Raw genomic sequence first — 22,094 nt, 5'->3', positions numbered from 1 at the left:
CACCATAGCATTTGGTCATTCGTTGGCTGTCAAACAACGACTGACTGAAAGAGCATAACAATGCGTTTGAGTAGGCAGCTACTTTAAACTTTGAAATAGCATTGTGAGTAAAGTTTAAAGTATACGGATGGGCTTCATTGATTTCAAACAAATTTATAGAATAGAACTGCTATTAGAAGCCATTACTTTGTGTGAGTGACCCATGGATGGTGTTTGTACATTCATGCAGATATCCACATCATAGAGCAGCAGCTGTTCAAACACAAGCAGTCTTAGCGCTGCCAAGATGGTGTGAAAGTCTCACATACTCAGCATGAGGACTAAGACCACGAGATACGTTGCACATATTCAACTGCCCAGACCATCCGACTCACATGTCTCCGAATTCCCTTTCTCAGACACACAGTCAAACATGAGTGGCCTTAACACAGCTAAGATCGGGATGGTCCAACCGTATTTATTACGATTCCCCGCGAATTGATAGATCCATACCTAACACATTCACAGCATGAGGTCTGCGACCACACGTACCAATTTACCTGTCTCCGAATTCCCTGTAGAAGCAGCCCATAGAGGTTGCATGAGTCCTCGAAGTGTAGGCCTGGTCAACTCATAGTGTAGGCCTGGTGCAATAACAAAAACATTGACGTATATTTGGATTCATTCCTCAGACAACTAGACTTATCACAGCTATGATCAGGATGGTCCAACCGTATCCATTCCGATTCCGCACGAATTGTTGGCTAGATACCTAACACATTTCCAACACGGGGAGAGAAACTTGCACAACAAAAACACTAATCATCCTCAATGGGCATCAGTCTATGATGGCGAAATAAATGATGCGGACTCTCCTGTCTGCAAATCCTCAGATCTTCGACTTCAGGAACTGGCAATTTAATCTGCGGAATGTCCATAACTGCCCAACCAAATTTCCGCCCCTTCAGGCCCCTAGGTACATATTGCACTGCAACATCTTTAAGCAATATCGAATATGAAGATAAACTTCTTCAGAAATATCCGACCAATATATATATATATATATATATATATTGTTCCCAATAATCTATTGCCACATTCTCTAACCGACTTAAGAAAGACAACCTTGTCCAGATGCACAGGAACCAAAAATTATTTTGTGGGCTTTTTTCAAGCCATTCAGTTCGTTAGTTCTCGCAGTAGATCTTAAAAATTCTGGCGATGGAAAGGCGGTATTACAAACACATCAATTGGTATATCAAACGACTGCGAACAAACTAGAACAATTTAATTCCCCATTCTTTTGTCTATATCCAGGGAAATAAAGTCTAATTAATTTACTTTATTGGCTTATGGGTCCCTTGGCTATCGACTTATATAAAGTCACGAATCTTGGAAAACGATGAAATTAATCTGACGGTAGATATCATAACAGGGCACTGCAGGTTTAGGTCTCTCATTTCCAAATGAGATATTAAAGGACCCATGTATTTGAAAACTAGAATGATATAGAAAAATCAATGTTCAATGAATAATTGAAGCGGACATCAACTGTTTGATATATAAGAGATATACACCCGAAATATATACAATTTACATTGCCAAAAATCTATCCTTGGTAAGCTACAAGATGCAATCTCAACCCTTCCTTTGTTTCCGTCTTCTTTTTTTCTTCTTCTTATATATTTTCTTCTTCTTATATGATACAGAACTTTCTTCGAAATAAAAACAACAATTTTGCATTTCTTCTTATTGTATTATACCCAAATTTTTATTATATACATATTTCTTATATTTAAGTATAACAGTGACCTCATTAAATTTCCCTTCCTTCAACAATTGCAGCGTATCCTCCTTTAGATTTTCTCTAAAGGTTATCTTCACCTTCGACGTTTGACCAAACGTACTTTCAATTTGTCCACATTCACCCGTTGAAAGTTGAATTCGCTTGCCAATATACAACTGACGATTTGATTCCTTTTTAAAGAGATTTTGAACAATAATATCCTGATCATTGACTAGACGTTGAACATTACCACGTTTCTCTTTCGACTTAAAAACTTTCCAGGTGGGTAATTGTTCTTTCACGTAATTACTGGAATTGGTGTACCATTCAATGTTACCCCAAAATGCCAAACGACAACAATTACTATGGATATCCAAATCTAATTTAGAGGCAATCAGCAGGGAGTCCTTGGTGGCATATATGGGTGTTTCAAATTCCAATAAGCAATAAATTATATCTCCACTTTCTTTTATTTTTTCCATATCCAATTCGTCGAGGTACTCATATTCCTGGATGGGATTAAATTCCCTTGATTCCTTTTTCTCGATGGCCTTGAAGAGTGTTATATTTGCCATTACAGTTTCATGTCCAACACTTATGTGTAATTTTGTTTTAGACTTAATGGCAAATTTATAGAATTGTATGTGTCGTAGTTGTATGAGAGCGGCATAAATCAGCTGCATATAACCTGGGGCACACACAATACCACGTTCCATTGCCTTGGCACTAAATTGTGTAACACAAATACCAACACGATCACCCATTTCGGCAGAGGTTACAGGTCTACGAAACATTTGTATGGACTTGATTTTACGTTGTTCCTTGATCTTTGGTATATCGATGGTATCGTTTACATTACAACAGCCCTGTATAATTGTACCGGTACATATTGTGCCTATATTTATAGAAATTTGTTTGTGCTAAGTTTAAATTGTTGATAATTTTGAATTTTTTAAGGTTATTTTTATGATGTTGATTTGTAATGATTTTGATGAGATGTTTTTTTTAATGTCTTTTGTTTTGGCCAATCACTTATTATATACATACAGAATAACTTGCATTAAGACCTTATCAATGGGTCTAATTTACAGAACATATATATTTTTTTTAATTTTGTTTAGGTATAAAATATAAAAGCATTGAACTTCGTGCGATAAAAGCAACCAAACCAAAATCATTTAGACGTCCATGAATATAGATTTGCTCTACGTCTACGTCAAAGGGATTGAACTAGCTAGCGCAAGGTGGCTAACCACAATTAGGCTTTAAGGAATTTATATGATCGACTGCGAAAATGCAGGTATTAGAAGGCAAAGGAAGAAAGCTAGCAGGTTTTGCAACCACAAACAATCGTTTCCACGACTGAGGGGTCTACGGTCGCAAACGATCCGAGTGTCACTCGGTCAACGTCTCAGACCATTGTGTAAAAGCAGTAGGGCTGCTACAACACAAACCATTAGGGTTTCCACGCCAGAGGCGGCACTCTGAGACCGTCAGGTCCATTGTGATCATATACGAAAAGAAAGAGATATGCAGAGATATATAGGGGAGAAAAGAAGGGGGGATAGAGAGAGATGAGAAGCTTACAAGAAGTTTGAAATAGTATCGATGCTATAGAGATCGGACAGAAGATATATTACGTGTCAAGGTTTCAATTTCCTAACCACTTTAGATTTCTAATTATGCTGTAGATTAGAGCAGGTTCAGTTGTTGAGAAGAAACTAGACTCGGTGGAATATGAGCACCCCCTAGTCTGTGCCGCCTATAAGCTATTGTAATGTAATTATTAGGCTGGTAACAGCTTTTGAATTGCTTTGAATGAAATAAAATAAATAAGCCAGGTCTGGACAGTGACACAGGAGATGCTCAATTGTCTCCGTCTCCTCCTCGTCAACGCAGAGTCTACAGTAATCAATTGCATCATGATCCCATTTAGTAGTAAAGGCCCTGATATTGCAATTACCAGTAATGATTCCTGTCATTACTCTTATTTCAGCTTTGCTCAGGTTCAACAGTGAGTTGTTGTTGTTGTAGCAGCCCTATTGCTTTTACACAACGGGCTGAGGTGACAGACGTTGGCCGAGTAAGACTCGGGTTGTTTCGGATCGTAGACCCCTCTGTCGTGGTAGTGTGTCCATTTGGTAGACAGAGTCGGCCAAATAGATCATGACACATTGCACCTAGGTTTGTTGTGCCAAAGGTCTTTCGTCGAAGAACGCCTCAAAGTTCCGATAAAGATGGCATATGGGTGGTTTGATTGAGTTATCAATTGCTAGATCTGTGGATTGAGATCCTCGTCTAGCTAATTCGTCTGTTTTTTATTACCCATGATGTCACGGTGTCCTGTTACCCAACACAGCCGATAGCTGTAAATAAGTTCTTCCAAGGCTTTTCTACACATCAGGACAGCCTCAGATTTAGTGTAGCAGCATTTGATGGCTTTAAGAGCCGCTTGACTACCACGAAGATATTCACCGGTCCAACGACCTCTGCATCCAGACTTTTTATTACTTCCGCTACCTTCCAAATCGCGAAGATTTCAGCTGGGAAAACACTACAGTTGCAATCCAGCTTATAGGTTAACTCAAGGCTCGCAGTAGACGCGATCTTGGATCCGTCTTTATAGGAAGCCAGACCGTCCAGAGCAGGGTTACTGCGGTTCCAGTCGTCTCTACTAGGAATAACATTTACATCAAATCTCAGGACTGGTAATATATAGTCGCTTAGTTTTACGCGTTACAAATTCATAGATCTGTACGACCTCACATTGTGTATTTCATTGGCGAAATCCGAAGAAATACTGGGAGAACGCCGGTGGCTGATGTTTAGCCATTTAAAAAACTATTTGGCTTGAGTTAGATTAAAATCTTGTTTTAAATATTAAACATGTGATTATTCAGTCTACAGTTGGGATTCAGTGGAGGAAAATACAAGGGTGTCATAGGAACTTCAAAGGTTTGTATTGTACCATTGAGCTATTTATGAACCCCTTCTGGGAAAAGTATAGTTTCGGGTCTGATCGCAGATCGTTTTGAATTTTTTAAAATAGAAAGTCCATGAGACCACTATAACAATTAAGATTTATATATATCTGAAGTTCCGTTTGTAGGGGGTTACCTTCAGCCGAAAATTTAGCTCTCCTATGTACAGATTGCAACTCCGGCTACACGACAGAAACCTTTTAATTATATTAGTACTTGTGGCCCTAAGAACTGCATATGGTAAAAATCCGTGAGCGGGCCTTGAACTAGACTTAAGTCCTCTAAAGCCACATAAGATTCATTAAAAAATTGTTTACATAAAATTAAAAACATTAATTCATTCTGAATTATAGCTTACCTTGACCCTTAATGGAAAAACAATGATCGACATACATTAAAAATGGCAAATCACGATTACGTTGAGGCAAAAACACATTATCCTTAATGCCATTTAGAAATTCGGCAATACCTTCACCGCTCAGCGCAGATACATGATAAATGGGAAAATTGTCACCAAATTTTGTAGCGGACAAAGCTTTTCGTAATTTAGTGTCAAGTTTTTTAAGAGCCAATTCACGTTTCCCACCGCTGCCGCCACCATCAGCAGCAGCATCCAACATATCAATTTTATTAACGACCACAATAAGTTTTCGTTGTAATAGCTCTCCAATGACAATACATTCGGCCGTCTGGGTTTGTATGCCTTTTTGGGCATCGATCACCAAGATCATCATATCAATTATTTGGGCACCTAAAGAGAGAATTCTATGTAATTATATTGTCATTCATAAATTTCCAAAAAGCATACTCACCTCCTATTATAGTCCTTATCAAACTGGCATGTCCCGGACAATCAACAAATGTTAATTGCAATTTTTCAATAGCGGCATTTTCCTGTTTGATTTTGTCCGGCGCATCTATTGTGAGAGCACTAAAACCCAAATCCAAAGTTATACCACGTTCTTGGGATTGATTGGATTTATCAAAGGCTGCAGTACTGGAAATCTCACTTAAAACTTTGGCCAATGAAGTTTTGCCCGAATCCACATGACCCAGCAATCCAATGTTGAAATTCTTTATGGTCATGGTGGAGAGGTTCTTTGCATGCAATTTATAATGTTTACTGTTATCCAAATTTCAGTAACTTCACTTAATTAATAATTATAGAATATAAGAATATTTTCCTATTTTTCCTATTTTTTACAAGCCATACTTCTTCATACAAGGCATTCCACGTAAAATGATAGCAAAATATGTATTTCATTAATATTTGTTAAAAATTTCAACTAATACCACACTTGTAATTATTGATATTTTGACTTTTGGGGATATGTTAGTCAATCAAATAATTTGTATCAGAATACTTTTCTAAAATCTAACAATAAGCAGCTATTGCTTTTCCTTTTTTTGCCGCCTAAACCAAAAGTTGTCACGCCATATGAATTGATATCCCACGACAGTGAATAACAGCTGATGTGAACATAGGGATCTAAAGGTGTATACATACTATCTAAAGGTGTATACACACTATCTGTTTAGATTGTCTTTTGTGTTTTTATCGATTACTGACTGTCCATCTATCTTGAAATGATCGTGGATACCGACCAAGATCTATTAATATTCGGTAAATTAACTATTAAAATCTTTTTTGGCCCTTTGGGCTAGATTCTCGTTTATGAAATAAAAATTGAAATTAACAATTAAAATAAAGTAGTCGCTGTTTTAAAATCTAATTTGCAAAAAGTTTTTTTTTTAATTTATAAAGAGAAGCTCGAACATAATTTCGCAAACTGCTGAAACAGTAAATCCTTAAAGAATTTGGCCAGAATATATCCTTCCATTGGAAATTTCCCAGCTCCCAGTAACACAATTTTTAAAATTTCACTAATTTAATAAACTTGTTATAAAAATAATTTTAATCAGCTCTCAGATCATTTTGAAATTTTTACCACAGTTACTCTATCCTCGAGAGGGGAAATCAGCATCTTTAAAAATATCACTCCGAAACGCACCAAAAGGACTATCTGCAGTAATCATTTCAAACGTTTCGGAGTGGTGTTCTTAAAGATATTTAATAAAAGTTAGTAGCCACATACATTGGGAAGTACTGACTTCTCCCCGAAACAATTTATGTTGTTGTAATCAGCATCAGATACTTATGGAAAAATTATCTGAGAGGTGTCCGTAAAGTGCAGTTGTTTCGAACATGATATTTTTTTCCTAAGTAAACATTTAGAAAACTATCTTCCAAATATTGAAACTTTTGTCGCCTTAGCACATTATAATCAAAACACAAATTTAATTTCATATATCCTAACATAAGATGTGTCATCATACATTTTTTATTTATTTATTATTATTATTGTTTTAACGCGAGTCCATTTGAAAATTGTTCCATGATGTTCTTGTTGTTGGTAGATTTACAAAATATAAATTATGATAATTGATTTCCAATCGGTGTGTATGTGTAGTTTATTTTGTTTGTCTGTCTGTCGGTGTGTATGTGTGAGTGTGTTTGGAAAGAATGAATAATGCGGCAAGGTTCGCAAGCAAACGCGCACATTTTATGTAAATCCACAATCTATTCAAACAAAAAAGATCGATTATCAACCAATTCCAACGATTTAAGCCTTTTTCTCTCGTTTCTCTGTTTGACCATTACAATGGACACTGGATTGTTGATTGGCATCGGGATTGGCGGTTGTCTTGCGCAAAGTTTTTTGCAAAACATGAGCATCGGCTGGTTCAATACGTCTATAATAGTGTTCTTTGGTTTCGACAATTTCGAAACCAAACTTTTTGTAAAATTCTATGGCGCTGTCATTGTTCACCTGGACGTGCCTTAAAGATCAGAGATATAAAGATAAAAATTATAAAACCAATAACTGACATATGGATATTTGATGCAATCACTTACAAGAAAATGCTATCAAAATTACCATCCTTTTCCACATAGTTTAGGATGTGTTGGAACATAACGGTACCAATGCCCAGTCTACGATAAGGCGATAAGCAGCCCAAAGTCATTATGTAGAGACGCCTTTGGTTTTCCGAGGTATCGATGCGACAACACACAGCTCCAACAACAATATCATTGTAATAGGCCAATTTGGCCAATTCACCAGCTTCCAAGACATCAACGTAGAATTTGTCATTGTAGGAGACGGGAAAGACCACAGTATTTAGCTTTTTCAATTGTTTAATATTATGGGGTGTTACATCGCCCAATTCAATGCTAGCTCTGTAGGATTATTCGGTTTTTTTTTTGCACAAGCAGCCGCAGCAGCACAAGGAATAGAATAAAACACAATTTTTGGAGGTTAGAACGAGAATACAAACAAAACATTGTTGTGTGATGGCGGAACACCCAACACATGACAATGCTGGAACACTTTACCTGGTCATATTGTATGTGTGATTTAATAGAACTAATAGTTGAAGATATTTTATTGATAATTTTATTTAATCCTAATGGCTTATTGCTTCGTTATGTGCAGGGATAAGTAAATCGACTTTCTGTGGGTCTTCGGAATGGAGATGGCAAAGCGTTTAGTTCGATAACTCGATAATTCTTAGTGGAAAACGATAATTCACATTCAATTGATTGGCAACACCTAACAAATTGCAAATCACTGAGAATTCTCAAAGCAATTCACTGGGAAATGATAACACAAGCATTCATGTTATCGCCATTAATGTCCAAAAGTCGACCTTCACATCCCTTATTTCCGAGAGAAATATACAAGAGCCAGAGCAGCATATACAAAAACTTTGGCTAAATTTTTTTTGTATAAAAAATAAAAATATAAATATATTAATTAATTATTTCATATAAAAAACGAAAAAACTAAGTGCTAGTAATAAAACTAAAACAAAAAACCCAATAAATATATATACAAAAAAATTTAGAGCATCTGAAAAAAACCAGCTTGAAAAAAATTTTGCTGCAAGAAAATCGAAAATCAAGAAGGAAGAAAGTGAAAAAGTGAAAGCCTGAAAAAAGGAAGTGAGAAATAGAGACAGAGCGAGAGCAAGCAAGCACACAACACAGAGAACAAAGAACAAGAGAATTTGCAGAGAAAGAAAAATTGGAGAGAAGACAGAGACACACACACAGAGAGAGGGATACAAAAGCAGAAAAAGTCGACACAAAAAAGATTTGCTTACAAGAAAAATTATTCGTTAAATACAGGTGGATTGGATTTTTACAGAAGCAGGAAAAATTGAGAAAAATTGATTTAGATTTTTCTTGAAAGCGTTTCCAAATCGTTCAGCAAAATTCTCGGCATTAATTGCAACTCGATTTACAGCACTTTAATCAATACCCAGCACAACTTAAACAAGCTAACGCGTTCAACTTCAACACAAGCAGCAGCCACACACAACCGAAATCTGCCGATTATGTTTGTCAACTCAATGACGTTCCGTGGTAATCCGGCTGCGAGCCACCACTATCACCAACAGCAGTCCGCATTGAACCATCATGCATCGTTGGCTGCCGCTGCAGGACACCCCTTGGCTGCGGCCCATCATGCCAGCCAACAGGCCCAGTTGCACCATCCAGCAGCCCATACGCCTGCTGGACCATTGGGACACCATTTGGGTGCCCACACGGGTCATCATGCGGCTGCCGCCAATAATAATTTAAATCATTTGGCTGGAAGTCTTAATCGTACGCCCCATGCACCCATGGGTTTGGGCACCGGAAACATTACTTCGATTTCGCCCCATCTGTCTGCTGGAAGCACTTCATCGGGCAGTGCTTCCAGTACCAATTCCCCGGACGGTGGTAAAATCTACATTAAGAACTTGGAGCGGTCTATTGACAACAAGGCAATGTTCGATACGTTCTCGGTTTTCGGCAATATACTCAATTGCAATGTGGCCAAGGATGAACATGGCAATTCGCGTGGCTATGGATTTGTCCATTTCGATACGGAGGAATCGGCCCGTGTGGCCATCGAAAAGGTCAATGGGATGTTGTGTAACAACCAGAAGATTCATGTTGTCAAGTATATACCACGTCGTGACCGAGAACAGGAAAAGGCTACGCAATTTAGGAACTTGTATGTGAAGAATTTCAATGAGGACTTTTCGGAACAGCATATGAGAGAAATGTTTGAGCCATTCGGTCGCATTACCAGTCATAAGGTAAGGTTTGCTTTTTTGGTAATTAAAAAATGAAAAAAAGTGTTCCGCAGGGGGACAAGGTTCAATACCTTTTAAGCAAGAGTGTCAAGACCCCATGCTAGTGGTTATAAATATTTTCATTTCCCAATCTCTTGTGTCCCACAGAAGTTCAAACTTTTTTTTTGAACTTTTGGAACTCCAGAAAAATATTTTTTTATTTTTCCTCATTTTTTTTCCTTCATTGCCTTTTGTGTTCATTATTTGTTCAATTCACATGTTATACAATCCCTATCCTTTTACATGGCTCTTCGAGCTGAGCAGATTTTTGTGCTCTCTGCTTGTGCGCACTGCACATTTCCTTGTTTCCAACTGCAATTAGTAATTGTGTGATTCTATATAGGATTTCTCCAAAAAATGTTGCTGCGTACCCGTAATACAAACATGCTGGGGTTATTGTATGTGGTGCTTGCCTTTGCTGCAAGGAATAGTAACCCTACAGACATATTTCCAATTTTTTTGTAGCAAACAACCCCCAACATATTGACTGACGACGACGATGTTGGTTGTTCTCTTTTCCATATAAAACCTGCAAATTGCTGACAGACAGACTGCCTGCCTGACTAACTGTGTGTTTTTTGATGAGTTCGTCGTGTTTTATTTGTTCCTTCCTTTCTTTTCTTTTTCCCCATATAAAAATGCATGGCTTTTTTTATTACTAGCACTGTCAAGTATTTAGAAAAATAGAACCTTGAACTCATATACCTATATATTGAGCTTACAAATGCTGATTATACAAAATTGAATTGAATATTGAATAATTAGAAACGTTTTCAAATATTATTACAAACGTATAAATAATATTTGAAAAATTTACTGAAACAATGAGACGCGAAGTCAAAGACATGGCTTTTGAGATGACATTTTCAATCTTTCAAGAAAGCTTGTTTGGTTTTTTAAGAAAATTAGAGATATTAGAGAAAGGCAGAATCCGTTATTATAAAGACACAGAAGTACAACGAGCAAATGTCCAAGAAAAAGAAGGGTTATGAGGTCAGCTCATTCAAAGTCGGAGACTTCATAGTAGTTAAGAATGTAGACACAATAGTTGGAGTTAACAAAAAGCTATTGCCAAAATTTAAGGGTCCTTATGTCATAAACAAGTTTCTTCCAAATGATAGATACATACGTAGTCAAAGACATTGAAAATTGTCAGATCACTCAAATTCTTTATGATCGAGTGATCGAAACTTGTAACATAAGATTGTGGAAGACGGATGAACAAGGTGAATTGATCCAGAGCTGCACTGACCCAAAGGGTATATAGTTGCATAAGTATGTAGAATAATCCCATTAAGTATATTAACCCCTAGTAGAAGTAATTTAACCCCTATGTGACCGAGGCGGCCACACGTTCTGGTTGGCCAAGCTGTAGTAGAATCGTTAACCAATCTATTTTAAATAATTACTGAACAGGTCTATTGTGAATCACCACTACTTACGATCATTAAAATACAACCATGCATGTAAATTAAGATTAAGAACAAGGAATGATGAAATAATATAAGACGGATGATGGTGTCATGGACTTCTCAACACTAAGAGATCCATTGGAGAGAGCTGAGTGATCAAAAGGTCCAGCCACCATTGTCCTTCTCCTTTGGAGGGGCTACTGTGGTTTACGTGTGACGTAGGAAATCTTTCAAGTAACAAGTCAATCGTATAGAACTTCTGAATGAATTTAAGATACCTTTTAATCAGAACAAAATCCTTGCAGCAATTAAATGCTCTCCCCGTAAATATTCTTGTCAGAAAACTCTATGGCATTGACGCCCTATTGCTTTTGCGAAATGGTCTGAGATGACAGACCTTGGCCGAGAAAGATTCGGATCGTTTCAAATCGTAGATCCCTCTGTCGTGGAAACGGACGCGCTTAGTAGTTTTTTGTGCTGATGATACATCCACCGTTTCGATAGCCTCTACTTCAACGGCCAGCTGACTCAGAAGTCTCGATCGCTGCACGCCGTGTAGATGGAGTTGCGATCTTCATTCTTTTCAGGGATTGCATCGGGGAAAACTCATATTGACTTAGAGGAGTCATTGTGTTGGTCACAGTGAATCCATAGCGTCTGAGAATTGGGACATAGGGAACGAGTTAGCCGACGAGCTTACTCGAGGGGGTTCACAGTCGCCCAATCTTCCGATTGAGAGATCTGTGCAACCACCCATTGGCTATTTCAATTTATTGGCAAAATTCGTTTGTTCTACGGCGAGGCATCAGATGGTCGAGGGGACCTGGTTGCAGAATCTCAAAAGCTAACTGGCCTGAATTCTATCGCCCAAGAACTTCTTCGCTGTTGTCACATAATAAGAGAGAGAGAGAGATATATCAAAATCATTGTTGGATCATAACTGGTCACTGCAAGATTAGATCCCTCACTTTGAAATGGGACTCCATTGGAGAGGATTACTGTCGTCTATGTGAGGACAAAGAGGAGCTAGAAACAATTGAACATATCCTCTGTAGATGTCCACGGCTGAGTGGCAGAAAACACAAACAGTTTGAAAGATATAAAATTGATAATCTGGCTTTCTTCTTCAAAGTAGACCCCAATCAGATTCTAGGCTTTGTCAAAAATCCGGCATGGCTAAACAAACCATAACGATCTTCTAGGCTATTCAACTCCAACCAATTTTCCGTACATCCCTAAACTAACCTAACCTAGTTCAAGTTCGAAGATGTGTATTATCGGTTCACTCCTTCTGGTAACAACCACCCCCACAAAATGGTCAAAATTGTAAAAAAAAACAATTTTATAATATCATGTGAACGGACTATCCCATTTGAATCAAACTTTGTACAATCTATTTTCTTTGCCAAGCCTAGATCAAGTAGGAAGATGGGAACCATTGGTTCACTCATTCTGGTACCTTCCCTCACAAAGGCTCAAAATTTTCAATATTTATAAATACAATATCAGGCGAATGGAATGTCCGAGTTGAACCAAACTATGTACAACCTATTATCTTTACCAAGCCTAGATTAAGTCCGAAGATGGGACCAGTTGCCCCCATTGCCCTCAGTAGATCATATTTCACTAGTATTTTATTTTAAGGCTCAAAAGCCTATTTTCCATTTCTCTAAAATTGAAATTATTTCCCCGCTGTTTTTATAAGAAAATCAAGAATTATACGCTTTAATTAATTTACGCTTTAATTAATTTTTTTTTGTTTTCCAGATTATGACTGACGAAGAAGGTCGTTCCAAACGTTTCGGTTTTGTGGCTTTTGAAAATCCCCAATCAGCTCTGGCAGCTGTTATTGCCTTGAATGGCAAACAATTGGGCGACAAGTACCTTTATGTGGCTCGAGCTTTAAGCAAAATCGAGCGCCAACAGGAAATCAATCGCAAATTGGAGGAACGCAAAAGACAGAAACCAGGTCAAGTATTTTATTACTAAGAAAAGCTGGCGTGGATGAATTAACATCATGCAAAAGCAAAAAAAAAAAATGAATAAAATAAAAAAGAAAAAAATCTTAATATTTATCTTACATAAAAAAACAAGAATTAAAAAAGAAAAACATTAATATTTCACTATTATACACACACTATGCAAAAAAAGAAAACACACCTATTCTTAAATGTATTGTAGAAATTTTAAACCCAATTAAGAAAACATAAAAAAACACACATGAATATTTTTGAAATCTAGAATAACGTTTTAAGGAAAAAACAAAACAAAATGGAAAAAATATGAAATGAAAAAAAATGAAACATATTGCTTAAATGTTAAATAATTGTAATAGTACTACTAAAACAACAAGAAAAAAAGAAGAAAATGAAAAACAAAACTACACAACCTAAGCTTTTTTAGACAAAGGAAAAAAACAAAACAAAAATAGAAGCAAAAAAATTAATTTTCATTGTATTAATTAAAGGAGTGGAGCTCCTTTTTTTCGACACAAAATATTTTATGCACTTTTATGACGAATAATAAAACAAAAAAAAAATAAATTTATTTTCTCATACAATTGAAAACAAAACAAAAACAACAATAATAGGAAAACCTAAAACAAGGCAAAACAAAAATTAATGAAATGATTTAAGTTCAGAATGAAATAAAAATTAGTTTATAATAATTAACAAAAGAAAAAAATGGAAACAAAACAAAACACATAATGAAATAAATGTATTAGCAAAAAGATTATAAAACCGAATAAACAACAACAACAACAAAAAACAAACAACTTTTTTAAGTATTACCGAAAAAAAAAAACAAAAAGAAGAAATGAAATGGAAAAAAAATGATTTATTTAGTAAAAATACCAGAAAGAATAACAAAACAAAAATATATTAAACATTTATATTGCTTATATTGTAAGTCTTGATTAAAATGAAAAAAAAAAATGATGAAAAAAACACAAAAAAACAAATATTAGAAATCCCCATTCTCACACATACATACACCCAAACACACACACAATTATTATGTGTAGATAAAAAAATTGCTTGAAATTGATGAACAAATGGCAATTTTTTTAATAAAAAAAAAACAGAAATCCTTAGAGTTCTAGTTCTATATAATCATGCATACAAACTACACTTTATAAAAACAACAACAACAAGTTTTCAACATCATATATTTGTAATTTGGAATATTTAATGAAATATATATGAGCAACTTGAGAACTACTTTCAGAAAATTATTGTAGAACAAAAACAACAAACAACAAAGAATGAAAAAAATACATTAAAATATGTGCAAATAATATTGCTTAGCAATTGTTCTCCTATTATATTTTCGTATTCTTCTTCGCAGACAAATCAGAAAAAGAAAACAAAAAAATTCGGTACAAATTTTTTTCTCCTTCATAATTCATTATTTTTTTTTTATTTTTGTATTATTAATCATTCTCTTGATTTCCTTTTTGGGGAATTTGAAGATGGAAAATTTCATAAAAACTAACGACATTTTTTTTTTCAAAACTAAAAACTCATTATGAAACATTCAAAATACAAAAACAAACATTGTATGCAAGTATTGTATTGAACATCTAACACAAGCATTTTTCAGATGAAAACATTTTTAAGATTTTCTTTTTGGAAATTTTCAAATTTAAATTTGCCAGGCCCAAGGGAATAAATTTTCCTCTGGCTGGCTTAAAAATAATTAATTAATAAACGACTGAATTTTTAAAACATTTTGAATTTGAATTTTTCTAACAAAATAAAATTGAATTTATTTTTCTTCTAATTAAATTTAATGAACTTTAAGCATTATAACATACATATTATCAAATTTTCAATATTAAAAAATATGAAACACCATTATTGGATTCATTTTAATATGATATTTATAGTTTACATTATCGTGTCTATCTAGTGTCATTTTTTTACTGCACGATGATAGAAGAATTAATCACAAAGACTAATGGATAATGTAAACAAAACTTTGAATTTATAAAAGTATTTTTTTTTCCAAAATTTACTTAACCCTCTTCAAAAACACAAAAGACTCATCAGAAAAAATAAATACCATCTGAAAAGAAAACAAACTAATTGTTCAGACGTTGCAAACAAAAACCAATTTCTCATCAATTTTTTTTCCACATTTATTCGAATATTTTTTATGATATTTTTTATATATTGTATATCCATATATTTGTATATCCTATAATAGGCTGCCATTACAAAAAAAACAGTATATCAATATTTTCACACACTACTTTTTTTACAACATACAACAATTGCAAGTGAATAAATAACAACAGCAACAACAAATGACGAATCCAATAATTTTTTTCACTTTTTTTTTAAATATTTGCTATTTTTTAATAGCCATAACATTAATTATTTAATCATCATTACTAACGGAATAAATAAGTAAACTATATAAACATACACACACATAAACACCCAATATACACAATTACACCATCTCTATATACACACACACTTACTTATATATTGAAATTTCATTAAATTAATACAATTATATTAAAAAGTAAAACAAAAAAATAAATAAAAAAACAAAACACAAAAAAAAAACAAATTACAATTCACAATAATGAAAAAATATTGAACAAAGTATGTAAAATTATGAAAGAATCTTAAATAAAAAAATGCTTTTGCAAAAAGTGTTTAAAAATTATATTATAAACAAAATGAAATGTTTTATTTTTCTTAGAGGCATATTTTTAAAGGGGTAGTGGAGCTACGAGAGTGTATGAAATTTTTCATTTTTTTGAGATTTAGAGATACCTGAATTTTTAAAATGGTTATTTGATCTACAAACTTTGAAGTTATATTAAAGCTACAATCATGTTTTTGAAAGAATTCCTTTGAAGGCATATTAGAACTCCAACCATTTTGGAAGGGATATTATTGCTAGGTGCGTTAAACCTTTAAATAAAACTTTTAAAGATTTTGAGATGATTTTGGTCTTTTAAATAATACTTTTAAAGGGTCCATTCCGATACATTGTGATCATCCATGAAAGACATGGAGAGATCTGTAGGAAAGAAACAGACTGGGAAGCTATTATTATTAGAATGAAGGTGGGAATAGTTTCGGTGGCTAAAGAAATTGAACAGATAAATATATTACGTGCTAAGGTTGTACTTTCCTAACCACTTTAAGTTTCTAATGATATTGGAAATGAAAGCAGGTTCCATAGTTAAAAAAAAGCTTAGAAAGTGAGCACCCACTAGTCTGTAGGTCAGAACTGAACAGCGACACAGGAGATGCTCAATTGTCTCCTTCTCTACCCCGTCGGCACAAATTCCCATTTACTCGTAAAGGCCCTGATATTCCAATGACCAGTAATAACTCCTGACATTACTCTAATTTCAGCTTTGCTCAGGTTCAACAGTGAATTTGTTCTCCTGATTGACAGCGTCGGCCAGATAGATGTTGACACATTGCACCTAGGTTCGTTGTGCCAAGTTCATAAGCTCTTTCGTCGAAGAACGCCTCAAAGTTCCGATAAAGATGACATATAGGTGGTTTGATTGAGTCATCAATTGCTAGATCTGTGGATTGAGATCGTCTAGCTAATTCGTCTGCTTTTTCATAACGCAAGATGTCACGGTGTCCTGGTACCCGACACAGCCTATAGCTGTAAGTAAGTTCTTTCAAAGCTGTTCTACACTTGAGACGGCCTCAGATTTGATGTAACAAGATTTGATGACTTTAAGAGCCGCTTGGCTATCCGCGAAGATAGTCACCGGTTCTACGACCTCTGCATCCAGACTTTTTATAAATTCCGCTGCCATCCAAACCGCGAAGATTTCAGATTGGAAAACACTAGAGTTGCTATCCAGCTTGTAGGTAAGCTCAAGCCCTAGCCTTTCACAGTAGACGCCAGCCCCTGTACCTTCTTTCATCTTTTCGTCTCTACTAGGGATAACGATATCTATAATGTCAAATCTCAGGACTGATGAACAAAACCTATTAAAGTTATATGGAATAAATTGTCTGTTCAGTAGTTAGTTGGATCGGGTGCTACAATAATAGAAAAAAAATTCTATTATTTTTTCGTCGAATAGTTGATTCTAGAGCAGACAAATTATTTAAATTATTAAATTATTATATGTAGTCATGGCATAATTATTCCATGTATGTAGTTAGCAATGTCCAGAGCTCCGAAATGCTGGAGTACTCCTGCGAGTAGAAAAAGTAAAACGAGTATACTCTTTTTTTCTCTTCCACTCAAATAAGAGCGCAAGTGCTTCGCTCGTATTCGAGTGGGAGTGAAATTCGCTCGAAATCGAGCAGATTCCACTCTTGTCGAGTACTCTTTTATTATTATTTATTTTTTTTTTTTTTTTTGATACCGTTGTTGCGTTTGATGTTGTTTGTGTTCTTTGTTTGTTTTGTGATGTTTGGTTTGTAACTCGTTACATGTGTAATGATGTATATGATCTATCTCCCCACATCACACAAAGGATCAACAACATTAACAGTTTGCTACTACGAACATACAAACAACCAAAAAATCAAATTTAATTGTCCACTCCATTTCACTCTTCGAGTGAACTCTTACTCTATTTCGAACGTTTTAACTCTCACTCTTTTTCTTCAATAAGGAGTACTCGCGAGCACTCCTAAACAAAATAAAAGAGTGAAGAGTATACTCCTTAAAAAACTCGTACTCTTCTCGTACTCCCACTCGGGAGTATTTTTCACTCGCGAGTAAAATCGAGCAAATCGGAGCTCTGGCAATGTCTATCCCCCAAATCATGAGTTTTTTACCATCACATTGTCTAAAATATTCTATTTTATTGTACTGTGTAAACATTATCATAGTGCCTAATAAAACACGACAAATGCCACAGAAAAACCCGTCCAACGTAAAGTAGCCTCGTGTTGTAATATTCATTTGGCAATAATCTCGATTGGATGTTATAGACCAAAACAAATTGTATATCATCAAAATGTACTATTTTTAAATGAAATCCATATTTTCAAGGCCAAAAATATCAAAAAACTAATTTGTCAAATAAAACAGGACTACAGCGGTGCAAAATACTTGCTGGTTATTGGTTAATCGCAAATGAACACGAGTAATCGTTTTTCTCCATGTTTCCTTTGCCGTAACATTCTAAACATTTACTTTTCTGTAATGCTCTTGATTTGGCATTCTTTGCGCCAAATGCCAATCGATTTTGTGTTGTCGTTAAGTGTGGTTGTAAATTTTTTGGAAATATTTAATTTTTACTAATTGTTGAATATTTTAGTTGTTAATTTTATATATTTGTTTTAAATTTGCCTGTTTTTAGGCTAAGGTAAGTATCGGTGTGTGTGTAAATAATAAATATATATATATATATATTTTAAATTGCTAGGTAATAAATAATGATTAAAACTAATTTTGGTTGCCGGAATCGATGTTGGATTAGGAGGGAAAGAATCGTCAAGTGTTGTTACTGTTTGAGAATGAATAATGTTTATATTGCAATGGTTTAGAAGTTGATTATATTTTATAACAGTTTCCATTCCGATCACAGAAAGTCCATAATACAGTCCAAAACATTTGTCTCCAAATCGTCTCCTGCAGTACCTGATACCCATGTTCCTGCTTACATTGATCTGTGAAATCCATATTTCCGGCAATATATGTCTCCAAAGTTCCACTGGTACCCTTTTAATTTCACATCCATTTTAAAATGTATTTAAAATTCACAAAACCCTAGTGGAGTCCTCATTTTGGAGCTCTCCGTATGTCTATAATCAGGATATATAAGGTAACCTTCGATAAACTCTTAAGAGTTGGTGCAAAAATTACATTTGAAACTATAATTGAACTCAATTCCTGAAAGTCGATTTATATGCCAACCGCTTTTCATGAAAATGATTCACACAAGACGCTTGCGTGGGTTGGATGCAATTCTAAGGGCATCCTCCTGTAACTACCCAATGTTTTATAGAGTAATATTTAGTCAACTCTGACTTCTTTGATCCTTACCTTATTTATTATTTAAATTAAACATTATTAATCTGAATGTTGACCTATCCCATAGAGTCAATCTTTATTTATATTGATTTATTTATTCCATTCAATAATACATAAGCCTCCAAGGCTTTACAAACATGTTTTTATTAACTGATTTGTTTTTATTTTAGATCACACACCTTCTTCAATTTACAAAAAATACAAACAGTAGCGAGGAAAATGAGTAAAGGCAAATCAACACGTTCGACAAAAATCAAAGAAGATCCCGATGCACCGGCTAAGAAAGGTGGCAGCGCAAATGTTGCAGCCGCAGCATTACGTAAAATTTTTTATATATCTCAAGAAATGTTAACGGATGATACACAAAAATTGAAATTAGAACGTTTTTATCATCCGGGCAAAGGAAAGCTAACCCTATTCATGACCAAGGATGACAAACATATAATGGAAATTATGGAATTTTCGGAACCACGAAGAAGTTGGCTGATCGACAGTGAGGTATGCTCAAATGGTCATATTTACATGACCACCAATATTGATGCCACCTTTCTCGCCCTGCATCATCTGCGCAAACATTGTACAAAGCGGGCTTTGTCACTGGATAGCATACACGATGAAGAGGATCCCACGGCAGCGAGATTTTTAAATAATTTCATTGAGCCGGATAATCTCAAATGTATAGCCGATGTCAAGACGGCTGGTGGTGATAAATATTTCAAATATAATCATGAAAAATGCCTGGCATGGCTGTCGTTGAAAACCAAACGTGTAGCCGATGCCCTGAAGAAAGCCGGAATTTATTGTGGTCACAGTGCCGTTTCACAGAATTTCCAACAAAGTGAAAAGGCCGTTGATGAGAGTGCCCATGAAACAGATTTCCTACGGGTGGCGTGTGATTACATTGGTGGTTATATTGCCCTGGATTTGCACGATGAGTTAACCAAACATCTGAATATACCATCAGAAATACAAGCAATAAGTGAAGAGAAGAAATCGACGGCCGCCAGCACGAAGAGAAAATCTGGTGACAAACTTAAAAACGAGGGAAATAAAAAAATAAAATTAGAAAATGGAGCAGCAGCAAAATTAAAGGGTTCCTCGCTGTTAGATGACTCACCCGATGACGATGATGAGGAAGAAGAAAATCGCGACAAAGCAAATGAAATAAAGGAAGAAGTGAAATCACCCAATCAATCAATGTCCGCCACACCATTGAAAGAACGCACCCTGACAGCAAAGGAAAAATCGTTGGCCAAAGGTGCTAAGGGCACTAAGAGTATAGCCTCATTTTTCACCAAAAAAGCACCAGCATAAAACGAACTGATATTTACAAAAAATAAAATAAAATTCAAAAAATGAAACAAATTTTGAAATGAGTTTTTTAATTTTGCCATGGATTGCAGTATAACTTTAATACTGATTAAATTAAATTTTACTTGGAACTGTGGAACCAAACATTTCAATTCCCACATAGTCGTGTACACGTTTTTGTTATTAAATTTTACTATGAACTGTGATGCAAGCTATTTAAATTCCCATGAATTTAAACGTTTTATTCAGCCCTTTTGCTTTTAATCCTTTATATTAGGTTGGTTCACGTAAAATTCCACCCTCGCTGCTAACAATTTTTAGTTGAAAATTTCCTAATCAGCGTGGCTGGATACAATTAGCAATAGAAAATTTCGTATTCAGCATAGCTAAACATAATTTTCAGTAAAAATAATCCTATTCAGCTAGGCTTAATACAAATTCCAGTAGAAAGTTTCCTATTAAACATGGCTGAATATAATTTTCCTTGCCTGGCTGAATAGGTCATCCTGGCTGAATGGAATTTTTAATAAATAATTTCCTTTTCAGCCTGGCTAAATACAATTTTTCGTACAAAATTTTTTATTCAGTTGGGTGGAATATAATTTTAAATAGAAAATTTCCTATTCAGCTTAGCTGATTATAATTTCAGTACTGAAATTTCTAATTTTCTCCGGCTGAATACCATTTTTGTTAGCATACCTTCTATTCAGCCTAGCTTAATACAATTTATGTTAGGAAATTTTAAATTCAGCTTGGCTGAATACAATTTTAAATAGAAAATTTCCTATACAGCGTGACTAATTATAATTTACAATACAGTTTTTGTTTGAAATTTCTAATTCAGCTTGGCTGAATATAAATTTCGTTATGAAATCTTCAATTAATACTGACTGAATATAATTTTTGTTAGAATATATTATGTTCAGGGTAGCAGAATACAATTTTTGTTAGGAAATTTTCTATTCAGCCTGGCTGAATACAATTTTCATAACAAAATGTTGAATTCAGCTTGGCTGAATATGATTTCCGTAAGAAAAATTACATTTAAACCCGGCTGAATTAAATTTTAGTGAGGAAATGTTCAATTACACTTGGCTGAGTACAATTTTTGTAAAGAAGTCATCAATTCAAAAAAGCTGAATAACACGTCTATCGGGAAATTATTCATTTGGCCGGTTTAAAATTTTTTTCGTGTCACATTTTATTTTTCCGTTTTACCTCCAACCACCCTAATGTAACGTGCATGGAGGTAACACAATTAATTTTGTTGTATTCCCCTGTGGCAACAAAGTCTGCATTTGGGTATACGCAAGGGTGTAATTGGAATGTCACACAGTTGCACCTTCCACGCTGGGCTCTATTGTTGTCACACTTATCTTGGCCAGCTATAAAAGCCGAAACAAATTTAGAAAAATGTTTTATAGCCTCGGTGCGCGTTATTACGAACAGTTCAAA

The 22,094-nt window shown here is 34.9% G+C and overlaps 4 protein-coding genes across 4 annotated transcripts; 2 read left to right on the top strand and 2 right to left on the bottom strand.

Annotated features, from left to right (window-relative positions):
- Positions 1-1,728: 1,728 nt before the first annotated feature.
- On the bottom strand, positions 1,729-5,833 carry LOC133321266 (selenocysteine-specific elongation factor). The gene is made up of 3 exons (XM_061530364.1): positions 5,559-5,833; positions 5,105-5,497; positions 1,729-2,660 (listed from the first exon to the last, which is right to left on the bottom strand). The coding sequence occupies exons 1-3, from the start codon at positions 5,830-5,832 to the stop codon at positions 1,729-1,731; spliced, it is 1,599 nt and encodes a 532-aa protein (XP_061386348.1). The 5' UTR covers position 5,833.
- Positions 5,834-7,370: 1,537 nt separating this feature from the next.
- Positions 7,371-8,151, bottom strand: LOC133321270 (probable N-acetyltransferase san). Its single transcript, XM_061530367.1, has 3 exons — positions 8,144-8,151; positions 7,664-7,993; positions 7,371-7,587 (listed from the first exon to the last, which is right to left on the bottom strand). The coding sequence occupies exons 1-3, from the start codon at positions 8,149-8,151 to the stop codon at positions 7,371-7,373; spliced, it is 555 nt and encodes a 184-aa protein (XP_061386351.1).
- An 820-nt stretch (positions 8,152-8,971) lies between these two features.
- Positions 8,972-13,351, top strand: LOC133321263 (polyadenylate-binding protein). The gene is made up of 2 exons (XM_061530358.1): positions 8,972-9,897; positions 13,113-13,351. Exons 1-2 carry the CDS (start codon positions 9,148-9,150, stop codon positions 13,332-13,334), a joined length of 972 nt encoding a protein of 323 aa, XP_061386342.1. The 5' UTR covers positions 8,972-9,147; the 3' UTR covers positions 13,335-13,351.
- Positions 13,352-19,547: 6,196 nt separating this feature from the next.
- On the top strand, positions 19,548-20,642 carry LOC133321269 (ribonuclease H2 subunit B). The gene has a single exon (XM_061530366.1). It carries the CDS (start codon positions 19,548-19,550, stop codon positions 20,640-20,642), a length of 1,095 nt encoding a protein of 364 aa, XP_061386350.1.
- The last annotated feature ends 1,452 nt before the right edge of the window (positions 20,643-22,094 follow it).

Source organism: Musca vetustissima, unplaced genomic scaffold (assembly GCF_032173495.1).
Source record: "Musca vetustissima isolate MV318-11 ecotype Yass unplaced genomic scaffold, APGP_CSIRO_Mvet_v1 utg3339, whole genome shotgun sequence".
Lineage (NCBI taxonomy): Eukaryota > Metazoa > Arthropoda > Insecta > Diptera > Muscidae > Musca > Musca vetustissima.
Note: the sequence above shows the minus strand (reverse complement) of the source record. Positions and strands in the feature narration are given on the sequence as shown.

What these genes read in the sequence shown, in the direction of transcription:
- LOC133321266 (XM_061530364.1), bottom strand. Translation starts at nt 5,832, where the DNA reads ATGACCATAAAGAATTTCAACATTGGATTGCTGGGTCATGTGGATTCG. An exon ending in GATAAGGACTATAATAGGAG is followed by an intron (nt 5,498 to 5,558) that starts GTGAGTATGCTT and finishes TTCTCTCTTTAG; the next exon opens with GTGCCCAAATAATTGATATG. An exon ending in TTTTTCCATTAAGGGTCAAG is followed by an intron (nt 2,661 to 5,104) that starts GTAAGCTATAAT and finishes CTATAAATATAG; the next exon opens with GCACAATATGTACCGGTACA.
- LOC133321270 (XM_061530367.1), bottom strand. An exon ending in AATTTTGATAGCATTTTCTT is followed by an intron (nt 7,588 to 7,663) that starts GTAAGTGATTGC and finishes CTGATCTTTAAG; the next exon opens with GCACGTCCAGGTGAACAATG.
- LOC133321263 (XM_061530358.1), top strand. Translation starts at nt 9,148, where the DNA reads ATGTTTGTCAACTCAATGACGTTCCGTGGTAATCCGGCTGCGAGCCAC. An exon ending in GTCGCATTACCAGTCATAAG is followed by an intron (nt 9,898 to 13,112) that starts GTAAGGTTTGCT and finishes TTTGTTTTCCAG; the next exon opens with ATTATGACTGACGAAGAAGG.
- LOC133321269 (XM_061530366.1), top strand. Translation starts at nt 19,548, where the DNA reads ATGAGTAAAGGCAAATCAACACGTTCGACAAAAATCAAAGAAGATCCC.